Source organism: Cynoglossus semilaevis, chromosome 8 (genome assembly GCF_000523025.1).
Source record: "Cynoglossus semilaevis isolate Cse_v1.0 chromosome 8, Cse_v1.0, whole genome shotgun sequence".
Taxonomy (NCBI): Eukaryota; Metazoa; Chordata; class Actinopteri; order Pleuronectiformes; family Cynoglossidae; genus Cynoglossus; species Cynoglossus semilaevis.
In genome coordinates this window covers 18117089-18133928 of record NC_024314.1, presented here as the reverse complement: position 1 = coordinate 18133928, position 16840 = coordinate 18117089, and the positions used below count along the sequence as shown (strand labels likewise).

General features: G+C 41.7%; 2 protein-coding genes across 5 annotated transcripts in view; both read left to right on the top strand.

The window, feature by feature from the left end:
- Positions 1-8070, top strand: part of LOC103382584 (ankyrin repeat and BTB/POZ domain-containing protein BTBD11-A) — a 48782-nt gene extending 40712 nt beyond the window's left edge. Inside the window, exons 11-17 of the mRNA XM_017034785.2 lie at positions 51-229; positions 1367-1472; positions 2284-2386; positions 2473-2554; positions 2675-2743; positions 2867-2980; positions 3745-8070. Coding sequence (XP_016890274.1) covers positions 51-229; positions 1367-1472; positions 2284-2386; positions 2473-2554; positions 2675-2743; positions 2867-2980; positions 3745-3975 — 884 coding nt within the window. The 3' untranslated portion in view covers positions 3976-8070. The remainder of the gene's footprint in view (positions 1-50; positions 230-1366; positions 1473-2283; positions 2387-2472; positions 2555-2674; positions 2744-2866; positions 2981-3744) is intronic.
- A 2215-nt stretch (positions 8071-10285) lies between these two features.
- Positions 10286-15618, top strand: LOC103382579 (zinc finger protein 14-like). 4 transcript variants are annotated; one of them, XM_025057368.1, is made up of 8 exons: positions 10286-10426; positions 10523-10666; positions 11489-11691; positions 11792-11893; positions 12022-12117; positions 12219-12341; positions 12628-12751; positions 12871-15618. In XM_025057368.1, exons 2-8 carry the CDS (start codon positions 10639-10641, stop codon positions 15471-15473), a joined length of 3279 nt encoding a protein of 1092 aa, XP_024913136.1. In that variant the 5' UTR covers positions 10286-10426; positions 10523-10638; the 3' UTR covers positions 15474-15618. The 4 variants fall into 4 exon arrangements, with proteins under 4 accessions (XP_024913136.1, XP_024913135.1, XP_024913137.1 ...); XM_025057367.1 differs by having other exon boundaries at positions 10289-10426; positions 10520-10666; XM_025057369.1 differs by having other exon boundaries at positions 10289-10666; positions 11492-11691.
- Positions 15619-16840: the final 1222 nt, after the last annotated feature.

The following is a 16840-nucleotide window of genomic DNA, read 5'->3' as shown; positions in this document are numbered from 1 at the left end:
CTCTCTGCCTTGTGTGTATTCACTGTCCGTGTGGTCGGTCACGTTCCCAGGCGTTCCCTGGACGCTGCACACCTGGCTGGAGTCCCTGCGAACCTGCTTCGTCCAGCACCGCCGGCCGCTGATCCAGGGTCTGCTCAAGGACTTCAGCTGCATCCAGGAGGATGAGTACACGGAGGAGCTGATCACGCACGGCTTGCCACTCATGTTTCAGATACTCCGCACCAGCAAGGTCATTTTATTTACATTGGAATTAATAAACAGTACCCCCAGGTGGTGGCTTAGTGGTTAAGGAAGTGGACTTGGGTCCAGAAGGATTCAGGTTCAAGTCCACCAACTGCCAAGTTACCACTGAGGTGCTCTGAGCATGACACTGTCCCCACACACTGCATTTAAAGCTGCCCATTGTTCACTTTGGTGATGGGTTAAAAACAGAGGTCACATTTGGTTCTGCTGTGTCACAATGACAAGTAGTTCACTTTTTATATCAGCCATTCAGATTATTATGACTAAGACAGACTTGGACCAGCAGCTTTCTTTCCCCTTCATACTTTGGTCCAAGTAGAACTATTTGAATCCAAGTTTAAATATAACGTTTTTATTGTCAAAGAACGTCTACTGAATACTACTGAAAGTTTTTGTGAAATCCTCACTCCCCTACACCAAAGCCCACAGAGGAAAATAAGCTATTTTACTTCACATCACAGAGATTTTATTTATCACACGCCTGCCTGGGTGAGTTCAGATGGGTTGATTTAACTATTGTGTAAGAAGCTGATTTTTGTCTGTTGACACTGGCATGGAGAAACAAACTTACCTACTATCAAATATGTATTACCCACAGGAAATTAAAGCTTTTGACACTTTGTAAAGTGCTCTTTCCCACACAGAAGTCCATAGAGAAAATGAATGATTTTAATTACATGGTTAGCAACAGTGATGCAAAAGCTGCTGCTTCTGTTTGAAAATTGTTGATGTGTCCTTTATTGACTTTGGAGTATGAAATTGTTGAATTCAATTCACCAAAGTGACACCAATTCTCCAAACAAGGCTCAGGTGTACTGTTAGCTCCTGCGTCCCTGCAGGCTGAAAAACGATCATTTTTGTATGGAGTTCAGTGCAGATGGGAGGAAAACAACTAGATATCAGTTTAATACGCTGGTAAAAATGTTCCTGTTTGTAAAACACCAGACTCAGAGATACATTTATCCTCACATTTGTGTGTGTTTGAATGCACTCCAAAAGCACATTAACATACATTAGCATCCACGTCAGGAACTGGAAAATAGGAGGGAGTGAGTGGAGCGGGGCACAGCAGCAAGGCTTTCATTCTCACTCGTGTTTTGTTGTTGTTGTTTTTTTTTTGCAGAACGAGGTGATAAGCCAGCAGCTGTCCGTTATCTTCACTCAGTGCTACGGTCCCTTCCCCATCCCCAAGCTGACGGAAATCAAGAAGAAACAGACCTCACGCTTAGGTAGGAGCTAAACTGGTCAGCCTGCCTGTGTGTGTGTGTGTGTGTGTTTAATGAAGCTGAGTGAGTGACAGTGTCAAGAGAAATCCTGTTCTTCAAGCGTGTTGGATTTGTCTTTGACGTCGGCGAGGTCAAAGATCAGCTGTCAATCAAACGATCCAAGGAAACAAGCTCCGTCTCAGAGAATGGGATTTCTGTTTTCTCTGAAGGTTGAGACATTTTCATACAGGATAAGTGTTACGTACAAATATGAGAATGAAATGTCAAACATGCCAAACATGCATTAATGTTAACCCAATGCTTTTAATAGAAATCAAGGCATTTATAATGCAGCATTTCTGAACACCGCCTTGTGTGTGTTTTCGTCCTCAGCAACACACACTGATTTATGAGGCTTGACATTTAGGATCACGTGATGTCGCCTAATACCGTGATGATTCACAGTGATCGGGTTTGAAAAACCAGCTTTGATGCTGAAAAGGTCAAACTGCTCCTTTTCACCGCAAACGTGTGTTTGACCGTGCAGCCGAATCTGGCGTTCATCAGCGGTGCTTCAGCACCCTCTACTGGTTACCGTGGGAAATAGAGGGGAATGATTAATTGAGCAACTGTCTGTCGAGAAACAACTGGAAATTGGACTTTATAAATAAATCACCACGGAGCTCAGTGTTTCTAGTATTTCCTGCTCAGTGTCTCACACCCAGAAGACGTGAGTGATAACGCAACTATTTCCTGCTCAGTGTCTCACACCCAGTGATAACGCAATACGTTCATTTATTAACGATAATGTGTCATATTATTGTTTACCTCCCAGACCCTCACTTCCTGAACAACAAGGAAATGTCTGATGTCACCTTCCTGGTGGAGGGAAAACCGTTTTATGCACATAAAGTCCTTCTGTTCACAGCTTCAGTCAGGTGAGGAAAACAAGTGCATTTTAATTGTTTATTTTCTCTATCTGTATGTATGCATTCAATACCCACGATTCCCTTTGTTTCTGCAGGTTTAAGTCGCTGCTACAAAACCGACCTGCGGCGGAAAACACCTGCATCGAGATCAGCCACGTCAAGTACAATATATTCCACGTAAGAAGTTTGAGTGTTTTCTTACTGCATGCTAGTGTGTGTAAACATACTGTATGTGCTCATAGATTACACATAGATCCACAAACAAATGTTGATTAGTCAAACTGCGCTGTGTTTCAGCTGGTCATGCAGTATCTGTACTGTGGAGGCGCTGAGATGCTGCACATACGCAACACTGAAGTGATGGAGGTGAGATGGACCTGAGGATCAGAGCTGCTGCCCCCCCCACATCCCCACACCTCCATCCTCCCTCCTCCTCCTCCCCCACTACTCATTCCCTTCATCTTGTTTTGTTCTGCCGTTCCTCCACAGCTCCTGTCTGCAGCCAAATTCTTCCAACTGGAGGCTCTTCAGAGACACTGTGAGATCATCTGCTCCAAGAACATCACCACTGAGACCTGTGTGGACCTCTACAAACACGCCAAGGTGACCAATCACTGGCCAGTCTGAGAACACGATCCTCATCTGTAATCAGATTCGGTTAATCAGAACCCTGACTATATTCTAATTAAATAAATAAATAAATAAATATAAATAAATATATATATATATATTCACACTAAAGAAATACACACACGCATACATACATACACATAGACACACGTGTATATGCACAAATATATGTCAATATATTCAAGGTAGAGTTTAGTAAAAAAAATAGTATTTACTAACTATTTTTTTTGCCTAATTGCCTAAATTTAAATCAGATTAAATTGACTAAAATCCAACGTCTCATGTCTAATGTTTCATGTCATGGCCTTTATAGTATTCTATTAAGAAACATTACTCACAGTAAAAGTAAATACAACATACTGTAGGTCCATGTAGCTGTTCTACCAAATGTGATTTTGTTTTTGTTTTTTCTGCTCCAGGCTTCATACTGTCTTCTGTTTATTTAACTCCCTGACACGTGATTGGATGTCTGTTTACATGTCCCGCCTTCCAGCCAACAAACACAGAAAATCAGTGCTGATAGGACGTTGTCCCAGACAGATTTTTTTTCTCATTTGTATTTGTTAATTATTTTTTTATATTTTGTTTATTTTTGGCAACAAATTATTAGTCAGTGAACACAATCTCAGACTTTTATTTTTATCTACCAGTCGTGGATGTGACGACAGCACAAAGTCTCAACAAATACTGACTTGATGAAGATTTTTTATTTCCCCGTTTTTCTTTTACCACTGCAGTTCCTCGGTGCTTTGGAGCTGACGGCGTTCATCGAGGGCTACTTCCTGAAGAACATGGTGCTGCTGATCGAACTCGAAGGCTTCAAGCAGCTCCTGTACGAACCTCCACCCGCCGAGAGCCCCGTGTCAGGCCCCAGCATCTCCACCGACATCCTCCGAGACCTGGAGAAGACGCTGGCTACGCGCATCCACTCCATCCACCTCTCCACCTCCAAGGGCTCTGTGGTGTGATGATTGCAACCCGAACCCCCATATAACACCACCATCTACACCCAAGTGTACCCCGTTACGCCACAACCCGCTCGGCTCACTGGTGCAGAGGATCTGTCAGTCCGTGATTCCCTTTAATTCTGTCCCACTGATGGTAAATGTTGGAGAAACCGTGGAGGAAACCTTCTCACCTTGTCCGAGGATCAGACGAAGCGACGGCTCCAACAAACAGGTTCCATTCGTGAAAACATGACCCAACTGTCCCATTTAGACCAAACTAAGTTACAAAACTTTCATCTGTATTTCAGAGAAAACGTTTGCATGAAATACCTTCTATTTGCTTAAAGAGCTAGATTAACGTAGAGATCTAAACGGATTACAACACCAGACTCTGCTCTGGGAAAGACCACATGGCTTCTGGAAGTTTGATGTCTCAATTATGCCAAAAAACACAAACCCACACCGCCACGTTGGTCACATGGTCCACATGTTGCAATAAACTGGGCTTTAAATACACACATTGAGCATCCAGATTGTTGGCCACAGCTTCCAACTCAAGCAGATGGGACTATGGTTATCTGGACCAGTATGCAATAGCCCACATCTGGTATCCAGACTGTGGGCGACATCTTAGCTGCACATACGGCCCAGCATAGGACCAGGAGAAGGTTTCATTTGGTGTGGCCCAGTTTGTGTTCTGTGGCCCACCAGAAGACACCAAATTTGGTTTAGGTGAAGCAAAAAAATAGGACCTGGACTTTTCATTTGATTTGAATATATATTTTAATATGTGGCCTAAAAATTTGCTAACAAATGGGGACCACACATTGAGCCACATCTCAACCAAAAATTAAGGATTAGTTGGTGGTCGGCTGTGGTTGTCTGTAGCCCACATTCTGGATACCAAATGTGGCCCACTCATGACCTGTAATTCATGGCAGTATGTGGGTGCAGTGATACATTTTGTGACCCAACAATGGGCTGGACCAGTATAGATGTGTGGGATTACTATTTTGTTTCGTAGCAATGCCAGCAGACGGACGATGGACGGTGGTCTGCTCTTCGTCCCGTCGTCTCTGTGTAGGTTTCACTGTGTTCTATATTCTGTTGAGGCCAAAACCACAACAACAACAACAACAACAACAACAACAGCTTCCAGTGGCCGACACCGCAACGCTTTCTCAACTAAAGATGAGCAAGAACCTTAGAAAAATCTATGCCGATGTACAGTAGTGTTTGAAACACAGACATTTCCGACGGGGGAATTGAACTCTCAACGTGAAACACTGTCTTTTCTTTACATTTTTCCTTGCATGACTCCTCCTCAGCTGAGCTGCCGCTGATGTCGCTTTTTACGTAGAAACTTTTTCAAGGACCAGTTTTTCCGAAGAACAAGTTGAGAGAGAGAGGGAGAGAGAGAGAGTGTTTCATTCTCTGATGAACTGATGAGGATTCGGAGACGGATTCTAACGGACAGGGATTTTCTCAAAGATATTTAAAGTGTAAATACGTCCTAGCGGTCATCGTGTTGGTTCTTTTTTTTTTCTCCCCACATTTATTTTTCAAACTGGTGTACAGTGTAGGCTTCTCCTACACCTGCTCGCCCTGTGGCCCAAATTTCCTCAGAGTGTGCTCTCTGGACAGCTCCCCCTGCTGTGTGTCTCTGTTTATGCACTGTTGCATGTTCTTACCTGTTTATATGACTCCTCCTCCCTTTGTCTTTAGCTGTTCTTCTCTGTGTAGATGAGGTCGAGTAGAGAGGTTGTTGTTCTCGTCCAATCAGAAAACAAGAATACGCCATTGTTCTGCTACTTCTCATACATTCCAAATGATCAGGGTCGATCGTACGTTCATACGCACTCATACGTTTAAAAGGCTACTTTTGGTTTTGGACTTAAACCTCGACAGTTTTCTTGACAGCAACACAGACCTACATGAACGTTTCGAAGATTGGGTAGTAGACTTTCACCTCCAGTAGGAGGCACTAAAACACAGATTATACTTACAATTCCCAGTTGGGCAAAGTCTGCATTCTGCACTAGTTGAGGAATACTATCGTCACACAGAGATTTCTAAGTGTACGAGGTAAACATATATGAGTAATATCATCGCCAAGGTCAGCTAGCCAGTCGCAGATACATGAGCGAGAAATGGAAACACTTTCAGTTGTGTTCTTTCCATCGATCAGCTCCATCAGTAGCGGCAGTCGTGTTTGTTTCCCCCAATTTTGACATTTTTGATCTGGTCCCTGGTTTGTGAAAGGGAAGTCAGGATAAATCACATCAGATAAGTATCGGATTCAGAAGAACTTGTGAAAGTGTCTTGTTCTGATTTGTGCCGTTCAGACTGTCCTAGAAAGATCAAATATGGGTCACGTGGACAAGAGTCCGATTTGGGCCACCTTTGTCCGCAGTTTGAATCAGGTCGTAAAGAAAGCAACGTGATGTGAAACTATGATGAACAGAAGGACAGTGTGATGAATAATGTTATTCTAGTGACTGTAAACACATGTTAAGGGCGTCTGGAAGATCCTGGTGTTTCGCCATGTTTTGGAAAGGAAAATATGTGAGGAGGATAACAAGAAGAAGGAAGGAGAAACAGCAGCTGGGCACGATGGAAATTTACAGAGTTGGAACAGATTGTGTGAAAGTGACGCCAAACACGAAAGAATCTCCAACACCTGAAACACTTTTTACATGTAAAAATAATGTGAAAATACCAATGCATTGTACAAGTTCACGACATGGTCATATACACATTCATCTTTAGCTTTGAATGAGCAGCTTTATTATGTTTTACTTTCTCAAACTGTATGTTTTTGGTATGAATATGAATCCATGTTGAGTATCTGTCAACTATTAGCTATTTTATTTTATTAACAGCATTATTATTATTAAGTATACAACATGTAAAATCATTCCACTATAACATAAGCTAGCTTTATGCCACAGATTGCCAATAGAAGGACCACATACAGCATGGACCACCCATAGGCATTCCTTTAAAGCCATAAAAGGGCCAAATAAATGTTCTATTTGACAAATATTTAATATATTAGGAGTTATATAGATCTTTTTTGGCAATTCTCTGGAAAAGATATCTGAATTTTTCCCAACTTGCAACAGTTTATCTGGCCTTAAATTGGGACATTAGCATAAAAACATGTCGAAAGTACCTTTAAAAATCGTATTTAAAAAAAACAACTCAAAGTCCATTTATGGATTATTATTATTATCTTATTTTTACACTGTGTACTTCATGAATGTAATAATCCTAACTTATAAATAAATGTGCAATGTTTTCAGCCGAGCAGGAGAACCAAAACGAGAAGATGCTACAGTACATTCTGTCGATTCATTAGCGCGCTATTGCTAACATGCTACCCCGCTAATCCCGATTTCTTCAGTGCACTTTCACATATTCGACACTATGGTGAGGAAAATCGAAATTTAATTTTGTAGCACACTCAAAAAAATTCACTTGGACATTTGTTCGGGACTGAACATTTTAGGACAAGCAAACCGGCAGGTAGGTTTAGTAGGTTCTGTAAATAGACACAAAAACATTATAGATATTTCGAACCCTATGACTTTATTTTCGTACAGTACCTGCATACATAGCACTAGGCTGTATATTTTATTTTACATTTCACAGCTATTTTGTTTTACTAAAGAAAATATATATAAAAATGTACTAATATAAAAAGCTGCTTTTTGACGTTGTTAAGCAATATTTACATTAGATTGTATTACTTTGAACAAATACGTCACAGGGAATAGAGCAACAATATAAATGTGAGATTAAAATTATATGACATAGACAAATGGGTGAATGACAAAGCCTGGATATTTTATTTTTGTGTTACACATATATTAAATAATATTTTCGTTTTTAAATTGTATTCTAACTTAAAGAAAACCAGTACAATATATTGTTTTACAGAGTTTCAAATAATTCACTTCTGCCACATTTTCATGTTGAATCTTGTCAAAAAAAGAGCATCATTTCACTAAAATGACTTGTTTTTATATGGGATGTTACTTAAACATGCTAACGGTTCTGTCACCACAGAGGTAACACGGTTTGTTTTTAAGTTTGTTTTTTTATATATATATATATATATATATATATATGATGTCAAAGCACTTTTTTCTGCTAATGTCAATGTAGCCTCAAAACAATTAAAGGGATAGTTCAGGTTCTTTTGAAGAGGCCTCCATCAACAGTATACACTGACCAACAAAATCCACACCTCCTAAAGACAATGTTGTTCTAAGAAATACCCAAATCACTTCATTTTATAGCATTTTCTTCATTTTCTTTTATATAACAAAATAATATTTTTAGTAAACTTGTTTGACCAAACATTGTACAAAAAACCCAAACATTTTTCTTGTCATTAGATCTGAGTAATAGCTGCCTTGGTCAGTTTAAATGTGGTATTTTGTAAATTTTATAATTTATCTGAAATACTATGTTTAGTTTTACTTTGGTGAAGGAAAATTTAACCTTTAAGACAGCAATAACCAAGCACACTTGTTCTCAAACCTTTTACTCCGTGTCTTCGACTTGCGTCCAAGTTCCGTTCCTATGGGGCGACATAACTTGATTTTTGTCGTAAGTCGGGACTTGCGTCCTCTACAAAAGTGTGGCAATCACCTATGCTAACAATGTTAACATCATCAGCGTAACAACGTATATTCCACTCCACTGGCCAACTACTACTTGTGAAAACCAGTTGGTGAGTTTTAATGCCATATGTCGGAATGAACTGCAAAACGGCGTAGGTCAGCGACATCGTAAACCGAGCCCCCCCTTAAATAATAGCTGTATAATAGCTAAGCGACCCTCAGTAATTTGGAGCCCTTCAGTCTACAGTATGTAGCTTTTTTTTTGCCAATGTTGATTAAAACAGTGCCACAATATTATTCCCTGCTTAAAGTGATGCCTTTTCTATGAACTTTGGTGCAGAACAGTAATTGGTTCCAAAACAACAGTGCTGTGTACCGATGGGACGCACGACCAAATAAACTGCCGAGACACTAATTCGAACTAAAAAGTTAACTCTGGCCACTTCGCAAAAACTCACACCAAACTTCATATAAAAAACAAACACAGTAGACAAGTTTTTGGTTTCTTTTTATCCCCTGCTGCCTTCATTAGTAAGTAATATTTATATTTAGTGACTATAATGGTATGAATAATTCAATCACACAGAAATAAGGTCGGTCTTAACCAGCAGTTTCTGTCCTGCTTTTTAAAATGGATGTTTATTTTGTATTGACCTTGGTTACATAGAGTGAGAATGAATTTTCCATCACCTGTGGGAGAAGAGTGCATAAAAGTTGAATTAATCAACAGACTTAAACCGATGAAGACTTCCTTCGGTTAAACATCAACATGATCAAATAGCTTCTCAAACACACTTGAAAAGACCTGAACATTCCCTTCAGATGTCAAGTTTTGTCGTCCCGGCAGCAGCTGGAGATGACTTTCAACATCCACCCATCTGTTTATCTTTGTCCTATACTGTGATGTCAGTAGCTGAAGACTAACTTTAGCTTCGACTCTGTGCTTACGTTCAACTCAAAGCTGTCAAGTAAACGCCAGTTCGCATGGCTCTTCTTGTTTGATGTCGTCGGGAATGTGCTCTGTACACCAGCTTCGTCTCATGGGACTCTCTCCTTTACGTCGTCAAAATAAACATTTATTTGCCTGCGTATTTGCTCCTGGTAATAAACGAACATTTATCTTTCCTAGAGGCAGCAGAAACATGCATGACATCCACCGTGTGCTGAGGGTTCGGGGGAGGGATGGGGAGGGGAGGGGGGGCTTTTGCAGATGTTTTTGTTTTTTCTCCCTTTGATGAGAACATGTATATTGTACAAAAAAAGATAATGTATATGGAATATAAATTATACATGGTGTGAAAAGCAGAGATGTGGTAGAGTATAACAACATAAAGGAATGTTAAACTCTAGCTACACTTTGTGGTTCCATGACATGCTTTTGTGGACAGCTAATAAAAGACCACATTTAAAAAGATGAGTTTGAGTCCTATTTATAAAAAATGCACACATTGCATATTTTTAAAAACCGTGTAATAACCCATTTTACAGCACTGCCAGAACTCTTAAAACTGTTAGCTACTTGTACCCTAGTGTGATTGCAAGTAAGCTTGTGATTATTTTTGTTGTTAGTAATAATTAATATAATAATATAACAACATTTTGTTGTTCAGATTTACAAAAATGTTGTACCACTAACATTATCATATTATGAGTAGCAGTACAGTACTACATTATGAATTGGTGCGTTTACTTCGTGGGACCGCTGGGGCGCGCAACTACAAACAAGTCTCAAATACGGAACACGAAGAAGAAGCGCCGTACCGCTTAGCAGGAAGTTAGAAAAATTACACACAACGTAGTTATCTCTCATTGAAAATAACACAAAAACCCTACTTTTCGAGGTAAAGTAAGTCTGCGAATATTTATAGCTGAAGATCTTGAGTTTGTGAATAAAAACATTAATTTCGTTTACGTCTACGCCTGCGCACACTCAGCAGAAAATCGAGCCTCTCTGCCTCCCCGCCAACCACAAGCACCGCAGGGTCGAGCGGACGTCGACTCAAAACAACCCTGGCATTTTGTGCTTCTCCAATAGATAGGTTCCGGTGGTAAAATGGAGAGCCCACAATCCAGTGAAAAAGGTAAGAGCGTTTTAAGTTAAACCTGCCTCCTTTGTGTCCACTTAGTGGCTTGTCTTTTCTGGTGTGTGCGCCCGATTTTTAACATGGCGTACCCCGCTCTGACATGGCGGTGTCTTTGTGCTGCCTTAGCGGGGCTAATGCGTCCCGTAGGTATCTGTGGCTTCTTTCAGCTTACTTACTGTAGTAAAATATTGTTTCTAAGTATTTTTGCAACACTACAACATTGGTTTACCAGAAATTGTTAACTGGTTTAACATAGTGTGGAATAAAGAAGTTAGAAACCAGCGCTGTCATGACTGAACGGCGCTGCGTTTAAGTGTTTAAGAGGCTAAAAATGAAAATGAAATACATCTTCATTATAAACAATAATTACACCGGACAGCCACTCATTGTTTTCTCAATGTAACGAAATATTAACTTAAGGGTTACAATGGCTAAATATAAATATAGCCCTTGACCATTACAAATCTCCACTCTTTACACTGTTATACTTGTTTTGTGCGGCGTTTTTTAACGACACCGTTGTCAGTCTTTGAACGCAACATAAGGTTACTTTGCTTACTATAAACACTTTGATCATGTTTGAAAAATGTTTGTGTGCACATTTTTAGTTCTAGGTATGTTCATGTGTATGTGTTTGTTTTATTGACGTTGTGCTCCATTTGTCAAACACATAAGTTATATCTTTATATATCTATAAAGTTTTGGTTATAACTACTACACGTCTCCTTATGCTTCTTAGCAATGCCTTGTGACCTAAAGATTCCCAAACTTTAATATAAACGTATTCCACTTGTGTGACCACTGCCCGTGGTTTTCCAGCAGAAGTCCTTCTGCTGCCGTCTCTGCGTCTCTTCATCCCTCCGCTGCGCCTGGTGTCTTCAGCCCTGTGGCAGGTTGTCCAGAGAGGGAAGGTGACGGACTATGGTCTGGTGGAGGAGTTTGTCAGCACAATCACTGAAATCATTCCAGATCTACTGAATGCAGACCAGAAAGCTCAGCTTCTCCTGGGACTCAGAGCGCGGGTAAGAAAATATTCTAAAAAAACACCCCCCCAAAATGTACATCGTAATCATTACTAAATGTCCCACAAACAATGCACTGTTTTCATGCTGTTTGCTGCAGGTTGTTCTAGAGTTGTGTCAGTCAAAGGAGATAACAGACAGAGAAACCATCTCAAATCACCTCGAACGAATCAAGACCCTTGTGTCCAGCTGGGCAGCGCAGGTTTGTCTTTCACAACAGAGCAGTGTACATATTAGGTGTGATTTTTGTGTGGGTGTTTAAAAAAAAAAAAATATATATATATATATATATAAAAAAAAAAAAAATTCTGTTAATTTGTTTTACTCCAGCCTTGTTTTGCCAATGTGGAGTTTCCGGAGTCAAACTTTGTTGATCAAATCGAGTTGTTGTTGAAGGACCCTGAGGAGAAGGAGAAGTTCTTCCAGGTGAGTGGTTTTCTGCTAAACCTTATGAAAATGTGTATGTTAGACAACTTATATGTGTAGAGCAGGAAAATGTAAAGTTTCTGTTCTTTATTGACATGTAGATTTCTTTCCAGGATGTCTTCCCGACAGATTTTGGGCCCGATTACGACAACGCATTGCAGGTGCTAATGCTGGACTTCCTGTCCAGGCTGGACAAGCTTCTCCCAGTTCCAGATATTCAGCAGGTAATGCAATCTGTCTAGAAATTGGTTTTAGGTTCCTGATAATAGGGGGAAAACTAAGGGGTTAGATCAGTGTTTTTCAGAAGTGTGGTCGCCTGAATGTTATTGATAAAATTTTAAGTAGGTGAAGGTAACATACATGAGGCTTTAATGCCTCTGTGGCTGCAAAATAGGAAACGTGGCTGTGGCCAAAGGGAAAAATGTATTGACTCGATTTAATTGATTTTGAAATGGAGAAAAAAAAACAATAACTCTTACTGTATTTTTTTAATGTATCGTTTGTCCGTAGACTGCATCCCTGCTCTCTGCAGTTCCATCTGCACTGGAGGAGTGTTTGCACTCAGGTGTTGATATGCAGCTCCTAAAAACTGTGCTCCTCCATCACTCAGGCCTGGGACATTTTGATTTTTCTGGTAGGTGTCTGCTCAAAGCACACTGCTTTTTTTACCTACTGCCAGATTTTTAATAATATAATTCAAACCAGTGTCAACAATGCATCCCAAAACTCACAGGGTCTCATTTCTCTCCACAGAGGAATCTCCCAGCCTCTTGTCATCTTTTGGGAACTGTATTCTCTCATCACTATCCCTCCCTCAACTGGAGAAAGTGATAATCAACACAGAACAAATACACCTGCATTCTTCATCGGAGCAGATGCAGGGCTGTATGGCGGTGCAGGTGGAGGGCGAGACTGTGACTCTGTTGGACTACATACAGATTGAGCCGCCATCGGGTTTGGTTGATCAGGAAGAGAACGAGGGGAATGAGGAGGAACCGACTGCAGAGATGGAAGAAGAGGACGACGCTATAAAACCAGCTGCATTTCAGCCGCTGAAGCAGAGCAAAAGGCTGCAGTTGAAAAGAAAAGCTTTAAAAGAAAAGGACCTGGAGATGGCAAGGAGACAGAGGAAGAAATACTCCAACAACAAAACGTGCCCCGTGTGTAATAAGACTTTTCTACGTGCCGCAGCCATGAGGCGACACCAAGAGATCCATTCTGCCAACAGGGATCTCAAATACAAGTGCACGGGCTGTGACAAACGATTCAGGGACCAGTACGACATGAACCGACACACCATGCGCGTTCATGAAAAAGAGGAATTGGGCAACAGCTCCAAAGAAGACAGCTCTGGTGATCCCACTACCTCAGAGATGTCTGAAAACAAAAACTGTAGTCTGTGTGGGAAGTACTTTGCTCGTCAGGTGGACATGGAGCGACACATGCAATCCCACTCAGAGGACCGTCCTTACAAGTGTCCTTATTGTGAGAAGAAATTCAAGAATCCTTACGTCTTAAAGAGACACCAGAAAGAGATTTGTAAAAGCCAGGACCTGAAAAGGACAAGAAGGAAGGACTTGTTGGAGTCAAACCCGCAATTTTCGTGGGAGAGTTTAATGGAGGGTAAAGTTTGTCCCATTTGTAACAGGGTTTTACCTTGCACCGCCGACATAGCAAAGCATTTACGGTCTCACACAGAGGAGCGTCCCTTCATTTGTCTGACTTGCGAGAAGGGCTTCAAGTACAAAGACACGCTGAAGAAGCACCAGATCATTCACGGCCACGACGGGATCAGGGAGGAAGAGAGCAAGTCTGTGGAACAGATTCTGGCTGCAGCCGACGCACAGAATTGCAATGATGCCTGTAGCGTCGATCAAACGGAAAACAATGCAGATTTGCCCAAAGGCTCTACTGAGAAGGCCACAACACCACGGCTAAGAAATTCTGTCACAAAAGCCCTCAAAGTTTGCCCGGTCTGCTGCAGGGCGTTCGACAGCGTGAAGACACTGAACAGACACATACAGTGTCACACGGACGATCGTCCGTACCACTGCGTCCACTGTAAGAAGAGATTCAAACACATGCACGGGCTGAAGAGGCACCAGATCTATGCCATTTGTCACAAGAAAATCGCCCGATTTACTTGGAAAAAGGAGCTAAAAACCAGTTGCAGCCAAAACGAAGCGGCGGGAGCCGACCACCAGCTGGAATCTGCTCTGAAGATACCCGTCTGGTGCTCCAACTGCGGCAAACACTTCGAGTACCCATCGGCACTCAAGGAGCACCAAGAGAACGTGTGCAAGGTGGAGCTGAGGGATATCATGAAGTGCGACGATTGTGGGAAAGAATTCAAGAGTATGACGATGCTCAAAGTACACCAGCGTATTCACGATCCGCTCTACTGCAAAGAGTGCGGGAAGATACTCACCAGCGAGGCCGCCTTCGAGAGGCACAAACTGATGCACCGGCCCATGCAGTGCACCATGTGCGACAAGACCTTCACTTTACTGCGACGCTTGAGGGAACACTACGAGAAGCAGCACGACTTTGTGGGTCCGTTTCCCTGCGGTCAGTGCGACAAAACGTTCATCCAACTGTCCTACCTCGCCATCCACCAGAGAATCCACAAAGGAGAGTTCCCCTACCACTGCTCCTTGTGCCCCGAGAAGTTCAGGTCCTCCAACTGTCTGACAGTCCACCAGAGGAAACACACTGGGGAAAAGCCTTTCCTCTGCTGGCAGTGCGGAAAGTGCTACCGCTCTGCATCGGAGCTCACGGTCCACATGGGCACCCACTCAGAGGAGAGACCATGGGCGTGTACACAGTGCGATATGGCGTACCGTACCAAGCTGCAGTTGAACAACCATGTCGAACAAGTCCACATGGGGGTGCGGTATCCGTGCAGTACCTGTGGGAAGGAGTTCATGAAGGAGACGTCGCTGAAGAGGCACGAGCTCATCCACACTGGGGAGAGGCCTCACCAGTGCACGGTGTGCGGAAAGACTTTCCTCACTGCCAATGAGCTGCGGCTGCACAACCGCTACCACACCGGTGAGCGACCGTACAAGTGCGAAGTCTGCGGCAAAGCTTTCATCCAGTCGGGATACTTGAAGTCACACATGCGCATCCACACGGGAGAGAAGCCCTTCAAGTGTGACGTGTGCAACAAAGGCTTCAGGTTGTCGTATCACATGAAGAAACACAGACGGACTCACACAGGGAAACCAAAGAGCTACGTCTGTGAGGTGTGTGGACTCGCCTTCCTCCAGAAGAAGTTACTGTGGGAACACTCGCTAACACACAATGTGAAAATTGAACCATCGTTCGCTAATGAAATGACAATAGAGTTTCAGTGAAAAACAAGTTTCTTATTAAAAAATTAAAAATTGGGAGATTTGGTTTGTCCATGACTTCAAGGTTCAAGGTTCAAGTTACGTTTTTGGTGATGGTGTGATTTGTTTACATTTTCTCAAGAAATAAATCAGTGGAGAACGCAACCTTTCCTGTTGTCATTAGTTGTTTGTTTTTTTTTTTTGTTTGTTTTTTTACCATGACTTCCCCAATGGTATTTGTTGTTTGATGTAAACCAACCTTTTTTTAAAGAGTCACCTGCCTCCAAACTTTAAGTAAAAGGAAATAAAAGTAGTTTTTTAAAGTAAGTTTAATTTCCTGAATTAATAGCCCAAAGTAAACGTGAAATATACTAACAGGAAGCACGCAACGTCATTTAACCAATCAGCAGCCAGCAGTTTAAAAACTCCTTCTAATCCGCTAATTAGCCGTGGAGCTGCAGCTGGAATGAAGTCAGTTAATGGACGTCGGAACTTCTGCCTTCACATTCAACAGTTCATCAGGTAAAGAGCCAACAATTTGTTGTTAACTCTTATATCTTATTTCCTGTCTGTTTATTATTCGAAATGTAGAACTCGTAAAATGTATCAAAGGATGTTGGGGTATTTTAGATATGTTTTTCTGTTGGTGGTATTTTAAAAAAATATCCTACATTTTTCCAGCTCTTTGCTTCGCTTCACTGTTCACATTCAGCCACATTTACTGTCAATTTATTGTTTTCTTTTTAAATTTACCCAGGTTTCTGGTAGTCATACTTACTATAAGAAACGTAAAAGATATGTAACGTTATCAACACAATATGAACTCGGTGGAACGAACTCTAAGAACCAAAAGTTACAATACAAAACAGGATATAACTCGAAACACACGGAAGTAGACCCACGGAGCTAAAAAATGTCAAAAGCTGTAGCCTCTGCTTGGGTTAGCAATATTATTTGCCCACTAGATGGCAGTATAGTAGTTATGATGAGTAAGCAGGCCCTCCGCTAGAGAAGAAAGTTGTTTGTCAAAACACCTGAAACCACTGTACTATCGAGTCCCCCTCTTTGTAAAAATAAATAAATAAAGGTCATTTTAAATAAACCAACATTTGTTTATTTAAAGAAATTCGTAGCAGATCAGTATCTCTGTCCTCATCCCGTCCTCTCACCGTCTCACCTATTCGCCCAGTGGCGGGTGGAGGCACTGCAGGAGCAGGAGCAGGAGAACCATCTCTGCTCCCATCACTGTGAAAAATCAAAGCCCGTCTGACTCACTGCTTTCTCCAGTGTTGGGACCTGATCACTGTTTAAGCTCAGGCCTATTGGTTTATATGGGCTCTAATTGTTTCAGTGTGTTCTGGATTACCCCCTCCCCACCACCAACCCCCCCC